Consider the following 15,589-nt stretch of genomic DNA (forward strand, 5'->3'; position numbering starts at 1 on the left):
TGAGTGTTTTCTTGTTATGGTTGTTTGATTATTATAATGACACTAGACAGCAGCAGGTCTATTAGCTTACATTTACAAGTCCGATATTTCAATACAAATCCGCTTTTTTCTCCGCTGTTTACATTCACTTTAGACATCACTCTCTGTGTTTACATGAATACCTCACCAAGACGGGCATTTTGGGGGAATTTTGAAATGTATTTGACCGTTCAGGTGCACATTCAGCACTCACACATATGCCGCCTGTCAATCAAACAGGGCGCAGCTGTTACTAGATCACTTGTGAATTTTAAATTTACGTGCTCTGGATTTCTTTCAACAGCAGAATAAGAATATTAACTTTTTAATAAGTGACACAGGCCTAGGCTATCACAAATATAACTGGCTATTTTTCCGTTATTGACATTTTAATCAGTCTGCTTGTCTGGTCGGGCAGGTAAAATTCTCTTCTCCCTTCAAAAATCCACTTGTCCTGGACAAGCGTTAATGTCAAGCCCTGATTAAATGTTGTATTCAACATTCTCAGAATTTTAACAATTCGAACAATTTTTGTATAGCTCCTAAAGTAAATGTACATTGTTTTAAAGGAGTTTATATATTATTTTGGAAAACAAATAAAAAAAGACTAATAAAAAACATATTTGTTCCAGTGTATAATGGGCTAAGACTATACTCTTTCAGCTTTATGTTCACTTCGATCCATCTTTACCTCTCAAAAAACAAACTTTCTCTTCTTAATAGGGCTGCATATCATGATAAGATACACAGTGAATGTGACACTTATATTATGATTCACTATGTCGCGAGCCATCATGTTATAATCTAGCTGCAGCAAACGCGTGCGAGTGACGAGCGTCCCTCGCCAGAGTGTGCATCAGTCGGGAGAAGATTCAATCTCTTCCTCGGTCACTTCAAGCAACTCATAGATGTGGCGCTGACCGCAAAGAGATATGCCATTTTCAGAGTTTATTTTCATAACCTGCTTCCTTATTATTTTAACTTTAATAAAGGAAGGTTTAAAGATATAACGCCGGAGCGTTTCATTGCGAAATGGAATGCGGCACAATAATCGTTTTATCTCGATTATCTTGATTTCATAATTGTTGGAAGCCAAAATTGTAATTGAAAATTAAATTAGATCAACCACCCAACCTTAGCGGTTACTAATGTTTGAAATTGCGCAAATGCTTGAACCCGCATTACTTTGATTTCACAATGCACGTGAACTGATCTGAGAGCGGCGCCATGCGTGTACACACAGATCAGCGCATCACTAGTTTGTTCTGAATCACACACAGACCATGTTTATCTGTCTTTAAATCACAGCCTTTTGTGGATTAATAATCACATTTGACCAACTTGCCATTTTGATGTTATTTTATTTAATTGTGCAGTCCTGAAGGATCGTGAAATCAGTCTACTGATGCGCTCTTTATGAAACTTAAATGGCCAAATGAAAGCACATTAAAATCATCGCGATATTCACGATACTGGTCAATTTTACATTGTCAGCAAAATTATCTCGATTATGTCGTTAATATTCGATATTTCACCCAGCCCTACTGTAATCGTATATATCACGTTTTTTTTCCTTTCTGAAAATCAACAAATTTATTAAATATCCATGTGATGGGGTGGGCGATAAGCAAAAAAATATCGATATTCTTAAAAGTTTTGATTGATAAAGATATACATTGAGATAGGCATATAGCCTACATTTACATCTATTTTGATGGAAAGTGATTCAAAAACTACTTTTAAAATAATGAAAGTCATTTTTTATTTTTTTTATTTAAAACGATGTCCAAAGCAGCCTAATGGTACATCTGTCATGTCCATTGCAATGGAAAAAAAAACAAAAAACGTTCTCAATCAATAAGCAATTATTAAAATAATACTAAAACTGTTTTATATTCTATGCATTGTTTTTCAATCCAAGCAACAAAAAAAAAAAAAAAAAAAAAAAGGAAAGGAATCAGGATACATTTGTGTATATCCTGATGAATCCATATTGCTCTTGACCTAAATATCGACCTCTTTTTGAGTTGTGTTGACGTGTGTTTGGATATTTTAATGTGACACTTGTGCAAATGAAATTTCCCAACGGATTTATAATAAACCGAACTGAACTGATGCGGGTAGGAAAGCTTGATGACGTCAGCAACACTATAAAGTGTAGCAGGGGGTCCATTTCACACCACATTTCATCTCAAGCATGTTCTTTTACTAAATCTTTTATGGATTTGGTTAACAAGTACACTAACTGGGTCTGGGACATGGCTGAAACAGTAAAATCTATATATAAAAGGTATTTCAAAAGTACCATAAATAAATAAAGACCTGGTAAAAAGTTTCAAAGTAAATTTTAATGTGACCATTTAATAATAATAATTAAAAAAAAGCTGAAGTGTATTTGCTGTAATAAAAATCAACCCCTGGGACATGATTTACATTATAAATGCCCATTTATAAATAAAAGTATTTCATTTCAGACAAACGGGGTAGCCTAAATAAAGTGTCTGGAATGGATCTGCATGGCAAAAATACGAATGCATGTTGCATTAGATGTTTGAAGTGAAATCTCATTCTCCATCCTGCATATTTTGTCCTGTTTTGGTTACAAGACATGCGTGAACAAATGCCGTTTTGGTGTCAATGATGTTAAACCTAATTTGACAAGTCAGCTCAAATATGATTATACACCAGCACTGTGTCTATATAAATGGGGCATCTAACAGTTTGTCTTTTTCTCTTTCTGTCCCTCTCGCTGCAGGAGCCGTTGGGGCCCAGTCCCTGTTCTCCGTGCCACGGAGGCCTGGCTATGGCACCATGGGGAAGCCCATCAAGCTGCTGGCCAACTGCTTCCAGGTCGAGATCCCCAAGATGGACGTGTACCTGTATGAGGTTGACATCAAGCCTGAGAAGTGCCCACGGCGAGTGAACAGGTAAGGCTTTGCAGGAGAACCGCTTGAAGCTCACGACTGACTCCTTTTATAGACTCCTTATGATGAGTGTTGTCTCTGCAGGGAGGTTGTGGACTCCATGGTGCAGCATTTTAAGGTCACCATCTTTGGGGATCGAAGGCCAGTTTATGATGGAAAGCGAAGTCTCTACACAGCCAACCCACTGCCTGTGGCACCCACAGGGGTAAGCAAACACTAGCTCTGTTACAAAATGAAGCTAGCTAGGATGCTGCCTAAGAAAGTTGCTGTCTATGTAGACATGTTAGACAGAAAGGCTGCTCACTAGGGTTTAGAGTTTTCAGTTTAATCAAAGCATTTTACTTTGAAACTGCATTAATGTCCCCATTTTCCATTCCTCTACATCACTCCTTATGTGTCAACAGGTGGACCTGGATGTTACACTGCCAGGTGAAGGGGGCAAAGACCGACCCTTTAAGGTCAGCATTAAATTTGTGTCCCTGGTGAGCTGGCACCTGTTGCACGAGGTACTAACTGGTCGCAGTATGCCGGAGCCGCTGGAGCTGGACAAGCCAATCAGCACTAACCCAGTTCATGCTGTGGATGTGGTACTACGCCACCTACCATCAATGAAGTGAGTGCAGGTGCAGCCATTATATCTCAAGACAATTAACACAGTGACTAACTTTAGCCTGTGATCGAACAAAAAGTCTACATCCTGTATTTTTTTGCCTCCTACAAACCATACATTCTGACATACCTACAGTTATTGTTTGGATAATATTCATATAATAAAATATTATCATATAGAGGCCCCCAAAAGTATTGGACACCTGAAATGTTTAAATATGTGTATGAAGGTTCTAGATTGTTCAGGTCAGTAATACATTCAGGAATATATTATTGAGAATCTAGGTGATTATTTTCTTTATCTAAATATAAAAAATTAGCTTTTTGATTATTCAGTGTTTATCTTAATTATGTGTTTGCTTACAATTATATTTTTTTTGGAAACATTTTTACCAAAACATTGTAGTCAAGTAGATAAAATTGTTTTAATGTACAGTAAAAATCTAATTAGAAATAATCTATGCATGTTTTTGCACACTGTTTTTCACTAAATGAATATAGGGAAAAATATATTGAATCACTTTCCATTATATGCATCAATATAACAGTAACAAAATATTTTCCTACATATACAGGTGCATCTCAATAAATTAGAATGTCGTGGAAAAGTTCATTTATTTCAGTAATTCAACTCAAATTGTGAAACTCGTGTATTAAATAAATTCAATGCACACAGACTGAAGTATTTTAAGTCTTTGGTTCTTTTAATTGTGATGAGTTTGGCTCACATTTAACAAAAACCCACCAATTCACTATCTCAAAAAATTAGAATATGGTGACATGCCAATCAGCTAATCAACTCAAAACACCTGCAAAGATTTCCTGAGCCTTCAAAATGGTCTCTCAGTTTGGTTCACTAGGCTACACAATCATGGGGAAGACTGATGATCTGACAGTTGTCCAGAAGACAATCATTGACACCCTTCACAAGGAGGGTAAGCCACAAACATTCATTGCCAAAGAAGCTGGCTGTTCACAGAGTGCTGTATCCAAGCATGTTAACAGAAAGTTGAGTGGAAGGAAAAAGTGTGGAAGAAAAAGATGCACAACCAACCGAGAGAACCGCAGCCTTATGAGGATTGTCAAGCAAAATCGATTCAAGAATTTGGGTGAACTTCACAAGGAATGGACTGAGGCTGGGGTCAAGGCATCAAGAGCCACCACACACAGACGTGTCAAGGAATTTGGCTACAGTTGTCATATTCCTCTTGTTAAGCCACTCCTGAACCACAGACAACGTCAGAGGCGTCTTACCTGGGCTAAGGAGAAGAAGAACTGGACTGTTGCCCAGTGGTCCAAAGTCCTCTTTTCAGATGAGAGCAAGTTTTGTATTTCATTTGGAAACCAAGGTCCTAGAGTCTGGAGGAAGGGTGGAGAAGCTCATAGCCCAAGTTGCTTGAAGTCCAGTGTTAAGTTTCCACAGTCTGTGATGATTTGGGGTGCAATGTCATCTGCTGGTGTTGGTCCATTGTGTTTTTTGAAAACCAAAGTCACTGCACCCGTTTACCAAGACATTTTGGAGCACTTCATGCTTCCTTCTGCTGACCAGCTTTTTAAAGATGCTGATTTCATTTTCCAGCAGGATTTGGCACCTGCCCACACTGCCAAAAGCACCAAAAGTTGGTTAAATGACCATGGTGTTGGTGTGCTTGACTGGCCAGCAAACTCACCAGACCTGAACCCCATAGAGAATCTATGGGGTATTGTCAAGAGGAAAATGAGAAACAAGAGACCAAAAAATGCAGATGAGCTGAAGGCCACTGTCAAAGAAACCTGGGCTTCCATACCACCTCAGCAGTGCCACAAACTGATCACCTCCATGCCACGCCGAATTGAGGCAGTAATTAAAGCAAAAGGAGCCCCTACCAAGTATTGAGTACATATACAGTAAATGAACATACTTTCCAGAAGGCCAACAATTCACTAAAAATGTTTTTTTTATTGGTCTTATGATGTATTCTAATTTGTTGAGATAGTGAATTGGTGGGTTTTTGTTAAATGTGAGCCAAACTCATCACAATTAAAAGAACCAAAGACTTAAACTACTTCAGTCTGTGTGCATTGAATTTATTTAATACACGAGTTTCACAATTTGAGTTGAATTACTGAAATAAATGAACTTTTCCACGACATTCTAATTTATTGAGATGCACCTGTATATATTTTTACTAAAATGTTTTAATGTGGGTAAAATGGACACTTCAGTTAACTTTTTTTTTTTTTTTTTTTTCCCTTTGTCTCCCAATTTGGAATGGCCAATTCCCAATGTGCTTTTAAGTCCTCATGGTCATGTAGTGATTTGCCTCAGTCCAGGTGGTGGAGGATGAATCCCAGTTGCCTCTGGGGATTCATCCCCAGAGGCAACTGGGGATGAATAATGAAAGATAGTGAAGCTAGTCTAAAAATGCTTTTTAGGAAACTTAATGGGCAAATTTAAAAATGAGAATTTATATATATATATATATATATATATATATATATATATATATAATATTATTATTATTTTTTATATATATATATATATATATATATATATATTTGTTTTTTATTTTTTTTATTTTTTTTTTTGGGCTGTCATAATATGACATACAGTATTTAACATAATAACATGAAATGTGTCAGTGTGAATATTTGATATATCACCTATTCTATGGAAAATGTAATATCTTTTAAACCCATTTTGTGTGCTTATTTTTCTGCTCTCTGTGCTGTTTCTCTCAGGTACACACCTGTGGGGCGTTCATTCTTTTCTGCCCCGGAGGGCTATGACCATCCTCTGGGAGGAGGCAGAGAGGTGTGGTTTGGCTTCCACCAGTCTGTTCGCCCAGCCATGTGGAAGATGATGCTCAACATAGATGGTGAGGGTTCTTGTCTGGGTTTCTTTTTTTTTTTTGGGGGGGGGGGATTTTTCCCCTTTTTCTCCCAATTTGGAATGCCCAATTCCCAATGCGCTCTAAGTGATTTGCCTCAGTCCAGGTGGCAGAGGACGAATCCCAGTTGCCTCCGCGTCTGAGACAGTCAACCCGTGCATCTTATCACGTGGCTTGTTGAGCGTGTTGCCACAGAGACATAGTGCGTGTGGAGGCTTCACACCATCCACCGCGGCATCCGCGCTCAATTCACCATGCGCGCCACCGAGAACAAACCACATTATAGCGACCACGAGGAGGTTACCCCATGTGACTCTACCCTCCCTAGCAACCGGGCCAATTTGGTTGCTTAGGAGACCTGGCTGGAGTCACTCAGCACGCCCTGGGATTCGAACTAGCGAACTCCAGGGGTGGTAGCCAGCGTATTTTACCACTGAGCTACCCAGGCCCCCTCTTGTCTGGGTTGCTTAACATGAGCAAAGGTTTGTAGGACCTGGGGAAAGAAAGTGAGCAGAGAGGGGTGGATTTTTTCCAAGTAGGTATAGCTGCAGGCCGGAGATCTCCAAATGGGGGTGCATTCTCCAAAATAGGGCATGGTTTCTCCAAAAGGGGTGGAGTTACTCCAAAAGGGTGTTGCAGCTACTCCAAAAGGGGGTGACACCGCCACAAAAAGTTGAGGAGGTCGCACCCAGACGAGAAGCGGCTAGGACACGGCACAGGTATCAAACACGGGGCATGTCGATGCGGTTCACGTGGCAGACAGTACACACAAATGTTAATGAGGTTTTTCCCTTCTTAAAGAATGAACAAGGCTAGAGTAAATAATATATGTCCACTGATAATGATTTGGGTCAAATTTAAAGGACAATATTCGAGTTACGTTCCATGGTGTGGCAGAAATTTGAGCAATTGTAGGTGGGCACCACCGATAGATGCTGAGTGGCGGCGGCGGTGTGTGTACATTCATAGAAAACAATTATTTAGCATTTTAGAATGCGCCATGACGTTAGCCAGATGTATCCGGTGATCGACCTCCTTTAGGGTTAGAGAAAGGGTTTGGTAAGTGGCTCCCTATATTCTTGGCCCTTTTTGGAGCTCTGTCTGCAGCTATACCCTTCTCATTTTTTCTGCTGGCATGGTTGGTTTAGTAGCAACATATTTTTAAATAAAGCACCAGAAGCACAGTGTATGATGAGACAAATTGACAAGAAATTACTTAAAACTTAAGTATAATATTAAATATAAATATATATAAGTTTAAACTTAACCTTTATAATACTGTATAATTTAACCATTTAAAAATTAAATGTTGCCATTTGTTTGTAACATATTTTTACAGCAAAGTAAGAAGCAAAGTATATTTAAGGATTTACAAAAGTCAAGACATAACTTTGTAGATAATTAATAACTTTAAAAAAATAAGTTTAAATTTAAGACATATAATGGTTTATATATAATTCAACAATTTAAAAATGTAAATGTATACAAAAGTGGCAGAGAAGCGAAGTATCCAAAATTATTAAATCAATAAATAATTTTAAAATGTTAGTTTTATATTGCATCATTAATGTATTTATACAGGGATAATAATCTCATGAAACAATGTATCGTGCTCATTTTGCTCAAATTTGCCCACTGTGTTGAATCGTGTGTGCTGGTTGTCATGACAACTGCATACACAAACGTTTCTTTGTGTGTTGTCTGGACCTGTGTTTTAGGAGGCCTAGATGCATCACGTCGTTTTTAGGATGACGTGCGAAGTTATAAATAGTTCAAGTTTTAAAAACACGTTTTTTCCCATTTTGTTCTGTTCTGGCAAACTGTTTTTGAACGCAAGAACACGTCTTGAGTGCAAATGCCACCTGTTTTGAGTCTCTATGCGCACACAAACAGAATTGATGGCATAAAAGCAACATTAGCCCGACTGGGAAATTGACAGTCAACCTTCGGCCATCCTTATTGTGCAGCCCGGTGGTGGTGGATATGCTCTAGACGTAAGTATGGTGTTTACAAAGAGTGTGAGAACTGTTCACACTGTTGCCATGGGAATGAAGGGAAGCCTCTCTTTGACTGAAACATGGCAGGCGGGCGAATGAGTGACTCTTTCAAGTTTCACCCTCTCTGTGTCCCTTGTCTGCATGTTTTCCCGCTCTCTTAAACTCCCACAAGTCAATCGGTTGTATCGCCTGCTCCTCCCCCCTCCCCACTAAAGGGCAGGGAAAAGTCTAACTGTCTGAAATCGGCTCCTCTTTTCACTTGCTCATTGTACAACTAATAATGCAGTGAATGAGCTCAGAAAGAGTGTGAAGGCATGCAAGCATAAGCAATCAGACCAGCTTTGAGTCCACACCAACTAGGGCTGCACGATTATGACAAAAATTATAAATGTCGATTATTTCCCTTGATAGTGTAATTGCGATTTAATAATTTTGATAAATAAAATGTACATTAGAAGTCTGAATTAGGGCAACTGCATGCCATATTCTGTATTTAGGCTACACATTTTAAGAAATTTGTTAAAATCCTTGAATCGTCCCTAGTTATGAATTTAAGTTTAGACTTCAAATCATGAGGCTTGTTATAGAAAACGTTAAATACTGAAGCTTAGTGATTTTTTTCGAAACACCTTCCCCAAGTATAAAATGAATAGTAAAAGTGATACTTGAATTAACAAGTGCCACTAATCAATTATTTTTTGTAGTTTGTTTTCCTTGTACAGTTTACTCTTTATATTTCAAAAGATCCAAGGGGAATTAGATTCCTCATGAAATGACCCCATTAAATTTTGATTTTGACCAAGTTTTCATCAGTTTTGCCTGTTTCTTCTGTCTTGCAGTATCAGCCACAGCTTTCTACAAAGCACAGCCAGTGATTCAGTTCATGTGTGAGGTACTGGACATCCACAATATTGACGAGCAGCCTCGACCCCTCACGGACTCCCACAGAGTCAAATTCACTAAAGAAATCAAAGGTACGAGTGTGAGAGTATGTTTTTATGTTTCTGTGTGTGCATGTGGTTGTGCTTCTCTGATTGGCTGGTTTCTGTGCAGGTCTGAAGGTGGAGGTGACACACTGCGGAACCATGCGGAGGAAGTACCGGGTCTGCAATGTGACCCGTCGCCCTGCCAGCCACCAAACGTGAGTCAAACCGTCTAAAGCTGTGGGAAGTGAAGCGTGTTATGTCAAGATGCATTATTGATTGTGGGAGGCAAAGTCACATTGTTTCAAGATGATTTGTGAATAAATGCACCAAACATTTTGAATTTTTCATTTTTGAAAATGGGATTTTTAAGGAAATAGTTCACCCTAAAGTGGAAAATCTGTCATCATTTATTCACCCGTATGTTGTTCCAAACCCATATGATTTTTTTTTCTCTGTGGTACACAAAAGGAGATGTTGGGCAGTTTAATTCAGTGAGTAACATCCAGTTATCTTGAAAATAAAAAGTTATTTTGCATTTTAATCCAATTTTGTTACATTTCTATGCCAGTCTGATCAAATGAGTTAGCAATGAGATTTTACAAAATGTGAGTGATATTACCTCTATACATAATGCAGTAAACATGATGCATACTGCAAAAAGTAGAATGGTAGTATGCCAAACACAACCCATTTTTTGCCTCCTTAGATGCAAGCGATTCAGCTCTGATCTTTGCTGTCCTCTAGTGGTGGTTTGTTGTATTGACACGTTTGATTCCATGCAGGTTCCCTTTGCAGTTGGAGAACGGTCAAACTGTAGAACGAACCGTAGCTCAGTATTTCAGAGAGAAGTACAACCTGCAACTCAAGTACCCTCACCTGCCCTGCCTACAGGTGGGACAGGAGCAGAAACACACCTACCTGCCCCTAGAGGTGAGTGCTGTCACCTACACTTCACTGATGGCAATAGATGAGAGTCTCTGCTCTTACGTTTGCTCACTGGTGTTCTTGTAGGTGTGTAATATTGTAGCAGGACAGCGGTGCATCAAGAAACTGACGGATAATCAAACATCCACCATGATCAAAGCCACGGCACGCTCAGCACCGGACAGACAGGAGGAGATCAGCAGACTTGTGAGTGTCTTTAGGTACTGGGGGTGGGGGGTGGTGTTATATCTCTTCCTAGTTCCCTATGTTGTGTATTAGGGATTAGTCCAGATGATTGGCTAGTTGTCCACCAATTATCCATATCAAATTCCCATGGGGACCCAGGAAAATGTTTGAACTGCGAACAAAAATCTCACTGCGAACTGGATACCCAAAGTATATATCCCTTTCATTTTTTTTTCTATAAAAATTGAAACATTTATTTTTTAATGAGTTTTAAGCCAAACCAATCAGCTCGGAAGTGAATCACAATATTACAAACATTTTATTTAAAGCAAAAAGAGTGTATAAAATGCATTTATAGGAGAATGAATGAATGACCATTCATATAATAAAACTGGCAAAAACAATACAATATAAAACTGGTGACTATCAGTCGGGACAGTTTATTGTCATTGCACTAAAGCCAAAGGAAATGATTATGAAATATAATATGTTAATATACATTGTACTTTCACTATTAGAGTAATGTTAGATGTGAAAACCTGAGACACATTTTCAATTCAAATATAAATATTGTTCCAAAGCAGCTTTACAGATAAAATGGCCTTACAACCCTCAGTTGTTTGTTGTTTTTTTATTGCAAAAGAATATGCATATTTGTTTTTGGAGTTTTTTCCCTTGCAGTTAAAAACAATGGCCATCAATAGAACAAAATAATTGTGATTAATCTCATCATGTCCAACCTGTCTTTATAAAGCTGAATGAAACACTAATACAGTGCATCCGGAAAGTATTCACAGCGCTTCACTTTTTCCACATTTTGTTATGTTACAGCCTTATTCCAAAATGGATTAAATTAATTATTTTCCTCAAAATTCTACAAACAATACCCCATAATGACAACATGAAAGAAGTTTGTTTGAAATCTTGGCAAATTTATAAAAATAAAAAAAATCACATGTACATAAGTATTCACAGCCTTTGCTCAATACTTTGTTGAAGCACCTTTGGCACCAATTACAGCCTCAAGTCTTTTTGAGTATGATGCTACAAGCTTGGCACACCTATTTTTGGGCAGTTTCTCCCATTCTTCTTTGCAGGACCTCTCAAGCTCCATCAGGTTGGATGGGGAGCATCGGTGCACAGCCATTTTCAGATCTCTCCAGAGATGTTCAATCAGGTTCAAGTCTGGGCTCTGGCTGGGCCACTCAAGGACATTCACAGAGTTGTCCCGGAGCCACTCCTTTGTTATCTTGGCTGTGTGCTCAGGGTCGTTGTCCTGTTGGAAGATGAACCTTCGCCCCAGTCTGAGGTCTCTGGAGCAGGTTTTCATCAAGGATGTCTCTGTACATTGCTGCATTCATCTTTCCCTCGATCCTGACTAGTCTCCCAGTTCCTGCTGCTGAAAAACATCCCCACAGCATGATGCTGCCACCACCATGCTTCACTGTAGGGATGGTATTGGCCAGGTGATGAGCGGTGCCTGGTTTCCTTCAGACATGATGCTTGCCATTCAGGCCAAAGAGTTCAATCTTTGTTTCTCATGGTCTGAGAGTCCTTCAGGTGCCATTTAACAAACTCCAGGTGGGCTGTCATGTGCCTTTTACTGAGGAGTGGCTTCTGTCTGGTCACTCTACCATACAGGCCTGATTGGTGGAGTGCTGCAGAGATGGTTGTTCTTCTGGAAGGTTCTCCTCTCTCCACAGAGAAATGCTGGAGCTCTGTCAGAGTGACCATCGGGTTCTTGGTCACCTCCCTGACTAAGGCCCTTCTCTCCCGATCGCTCAGTTTGGCCAGGCGGCCAGCTCTAGGAAGAGTCCTGGTGGTTCCAAACTTCTTCCATTTACGGATGATGGAGGCCACTGTGCTCATTGGGACCTTCAATGCTGCAGAAATTTTTCTGTACCCTTCCCCAGATCTGTGCCTCGATACAATCCTGTCTCGGAGGTCTACAGACAATTCCTTGGACTTCATGGCTTGGTTTGTGCTCTGACATGCACTGTTAACTGTGGGACCTTATATAGACAGGTGTGTGCCTTTCCAAATCATGTCCAATCAACTGAATTTACCACAGGTAGACTCCAGTCAAGTTGTAGAAACATCTCAAGGATGATCAGTGGAAACAGGATGCACCTGAGTTTGCTTTGTATAAAAAAAAAACTCATCTTCCAGCTGTCCATCTGATCTCCTCGAATGGATTCAGTTTGATGTTTGGGTTAATGGAGGTCAGCAATCAAAAGCACTAAGTCTATAGTGAGCTGATTAGGTGCGATCTCTCCACGTGAGAACCCGGTGAACTGCTCCCTGCAGATTTCCAGTCTTGCAGCTGCAAACACCATTAGTTGCGAGCTGATAATGTGCAATTGAAGCACTGCTGCTCTTTGTACCTTATTACAATGGCAGCCAATCTGGCCCTGAATCAGAGTGGCTGACTGCATGTTGCAATGCGTGATTTTACATTTAGACGTAGAAATCCCCACATAAGAGTTGAGGCAGTGTGGGTGAAATGCTACTGACAAGGCCAATGAAACATTCCAAAACGAAAACACTCCTTTTGAGACAAAGCTAAAAATATCATGGTGAGTATTTTTACACTCCAAAGTGCTGCAGGATCCGAGCTGGGATTTCATCAGATCATGGCATGAAACACTTCTGACAGATAGACTGTGTGTGCGGTCTGTTTCAGAGAGTTGATTTTAGGGCTTAATAAAGTTTAATAGCATTGGAATGACATTTATCTAAAGCCGCAGTTTAACTTTATTAGGACTGCCAAAAGTAAAAATTGTGATAATAGTTTTTTATTGATTTAAAACAATTTGATGAAAATGTTTACTTTTTAAAATAACTGAAATAACAGAGTGTTTCTTCAACTTAGGGCACTTTTAGCACTGTGGACTTCTAGAAAGGAAAGTCTCAAGCACTTTTTAAACTATAACAAATTTTTTGTTTTGTTTTTTTTCTCGTTTTTTTTTTTCATTTGTCTAACAATGTCCTGAAGTGAATCTATTTAGATTACAGCTTGATTGGAAATGACCCCCAATAAAAAACATTCTGCTCATAAGTGATATTTACCTTGATTTTTCTTTGATTTTTTCAAACATCACTTGTCTCATATTTCATCTCAGTCATGCTTTTCACTAACGCTTTTGTAAATGTGGTTAACAAGTACACTAACTTTAAAAAAAAAATTATTAGGAACAAAATAGTTTGGTGGAAATGTCGCCACAACTGTTGGACAGTCGTAATTTTTGAAAATTGATAGAAATAATTTTCACACAATTATACTGAAGTGGTTTATATTTATTTTACTGTTTGTTTAGATTTTTATAATTTTAAACGTGTAATAATTTAATGGGTTTTCATAGTTTAATATTGTAGGTCTGGGACAAGGCTTAAATGGTACAATCAGTACAATCATTGGAAAAGTACTAAAAATAAATGGAGGCATTATAAAAAAAGTTGTGTAAAGTTATCCAGTATTTCTGCTCTATTGTCATGACGACGTAACAGCAGTAAACCATGGAGGTGAAAATCCCTGAAACTTTCGCACAATGTAAAGGATACAAAGTAGAGAGCTGACACGACTTTGAGTTTTCAATATTCACCATTGTCTTCTGTTTTTGAACAAGCCGTCGTGTTATCCTGTTAATGATCAGACACGTGGAGAATAAGCGATGGAATCAGCGCTCCGTCTAAACAACACCCTCCCCTCATAAACAGCTGCTTCAGGTCTGCACCCAAGAAAAACTTGCGTCGGTCCGATTATGAACTGTGGTCCATTCTGAAGAGTGATTATGATCTCACCTGTTCCGCGAGTGCTTTTGAACTTGCGCGGGCTGAAACCATTGTCATGTCCGCGTGTGATAAATTTTTTTCCGCTGTAATGCCAACTCTTGCATGAGGCAGTGCTGTGATTGGATGGAAAGCGTTCCTTTTCATGAATAATGTGGACAAATGCTCAGGATCTACTGACATACACGTGTACTGTCCTATCAATCATAAAGTTTACGCGTATACCTCATTTTTGTGACGTTGCATAAACTTTGTTTTTTTTAACTGGAAGAACGAAATGGCTAAAAAAATTACAAAATAACCGCTTTCCCCTTATTAGTAAACATAATGAGTGCTATCATTGTTTTCAATTATGTGCAACCTGTACATCTGTTAACATCTCAAAAAAAAAATTGGGGGGCTTCATGATCTTTAATGACATTAAATAAAAAGAAAAGTAATCTTTTTTTTATTATAAAAAAACAACAACCCCTGGACATGAAATTGCCTGAAGTTGAAGAAACACTGTCATATTGAATATGTTATAAAACAGATGTTGGTCTGCTTGTTTGCAGGTGCGCAGTGCTAATTATGAAGCAGACCCATTTGTGCAGGAGTTCCAATTTAAGGTGCGAGACGAGATGGCCCACGTGACGGGGCGTGTGTTACCCGCGCCCATGCTGCAGTACGGGGGCAGGGTGAGCTCTGAGCACTTTATGGTACCCTTCCTTTCAATCACCCACATCTCTGTGTCTGTCTGTCTGTCTGTCTGTCTGTCTGAATGACCCCTCTCCTGGAGGAACTAACAGCTCCTAACCACTGCTGCCGTGATTGTGAAGTGTGTGTGGGATAACTACCAATAGATAAGCTTGCAGTGATTTGAGTATAGATGTTTTTATTCATGGCTGCAGTGCCTTACAATTTAAAAATGAATTAATGGAAATTAATAGATATTTGATGTTATCTTTGCTGTAATGTGCTATTCTGTGAGTTTTATGGTAGCACTTTACAATAAGGTTCTATACATTTGTAGGTCACTGTTACCATGGAAATGGGAAATGCAGTAGTACAGCTTAACAACAACTAGTCTGTGGCAGCGGGGGCGTGGTCAAGCATCTCTCAGGAGAGAGAGAAAGCAGTAAGGGCGCTTACACCTGCTGACACTGCTCCGTCCACTGGACCAGGTCTGGAGCTCCCTTTTTAGTGAGATCAGTCAGCGGGCTAGTGACGTCTGAATAATTAGGCACGAACCTTCTATAATAGCCAGCCAGCCCCAGGAAATGTCTCATGCCCTTTTTGGTCTTGGGCCTCAGAGCAGGTTGCAATTGCTGCTGTCTTGTCAATTTGGGGACGCACCTGCCCGTGGC

General features: G+C 39.3%; 1 protein-coding gene across 5 annotated transcripts in view; it reads left to right on the plus strand.

Annotated features, from left to right (window-relative positions):
- Positions 1-15,589, plus strand: part of LOC127453090 (protein argonaute-3) — a 72,140-nt gene that overhangs the window by 33,376 nt on the left and 23,175 nt on the right. For 3 of the 5 annotated variants that reach the window (XM_051719163.1, XM_051719161.1, XM_051719164.1), the window contains exons 2-10: positions 2,774-2,945; positions 3,027-3,147; positions 3,347-3,555; positions 6,273-6,409; positions 9,258-9,392; positions 9,472-9,559; positions 10,127-10,274; positions 10,356-10,475; positions 14,798-14,941. In XM_051719163.1, coding sequence (XP_051575123.1) covers positions 2,774-2,945; positions 3,027-3,147; positions 3,347-3,555; positions 6,273-6,409; positions 9,258-9,392; positions 9,472-9,559; positions 10,127-10,274; positions 10,356-10,475; positions 14,798-14,941 — 1,274 coding nt within the window. The remainder of the gene's footprint in view (positions 1-2,773; positions 2,946-3,026; positions 3,148-3,346; positions 3,556-6,272; positions 6,410-9,257; positions 9,393-9,471; positions 9,560-10,126; positions 10,275-10,355; positions 10,476-14,797; positions 14,942-15,589) is intronic. The other 2 variants (XM_051719165.1, XM_051719162.1) reach the window with 1 other exon arrangement.

Source organism: Myxocyprinus asiaticus, chromosome 15, assembly GCF_019703515.2.
Source record: "Myxocyprinus asiaticus isolate MX2 ecotype Aquarium Trade chromosome 15, UBuf_Myxa_2, whole genome shotgun sequence".
Lineage (NCBI taxonomy): Eukaryota > Metazoa > Chordata > Actinopteri > Cypriniformes > Catostomidae > Myxocyprinus > Myxocyprinus asiaticus.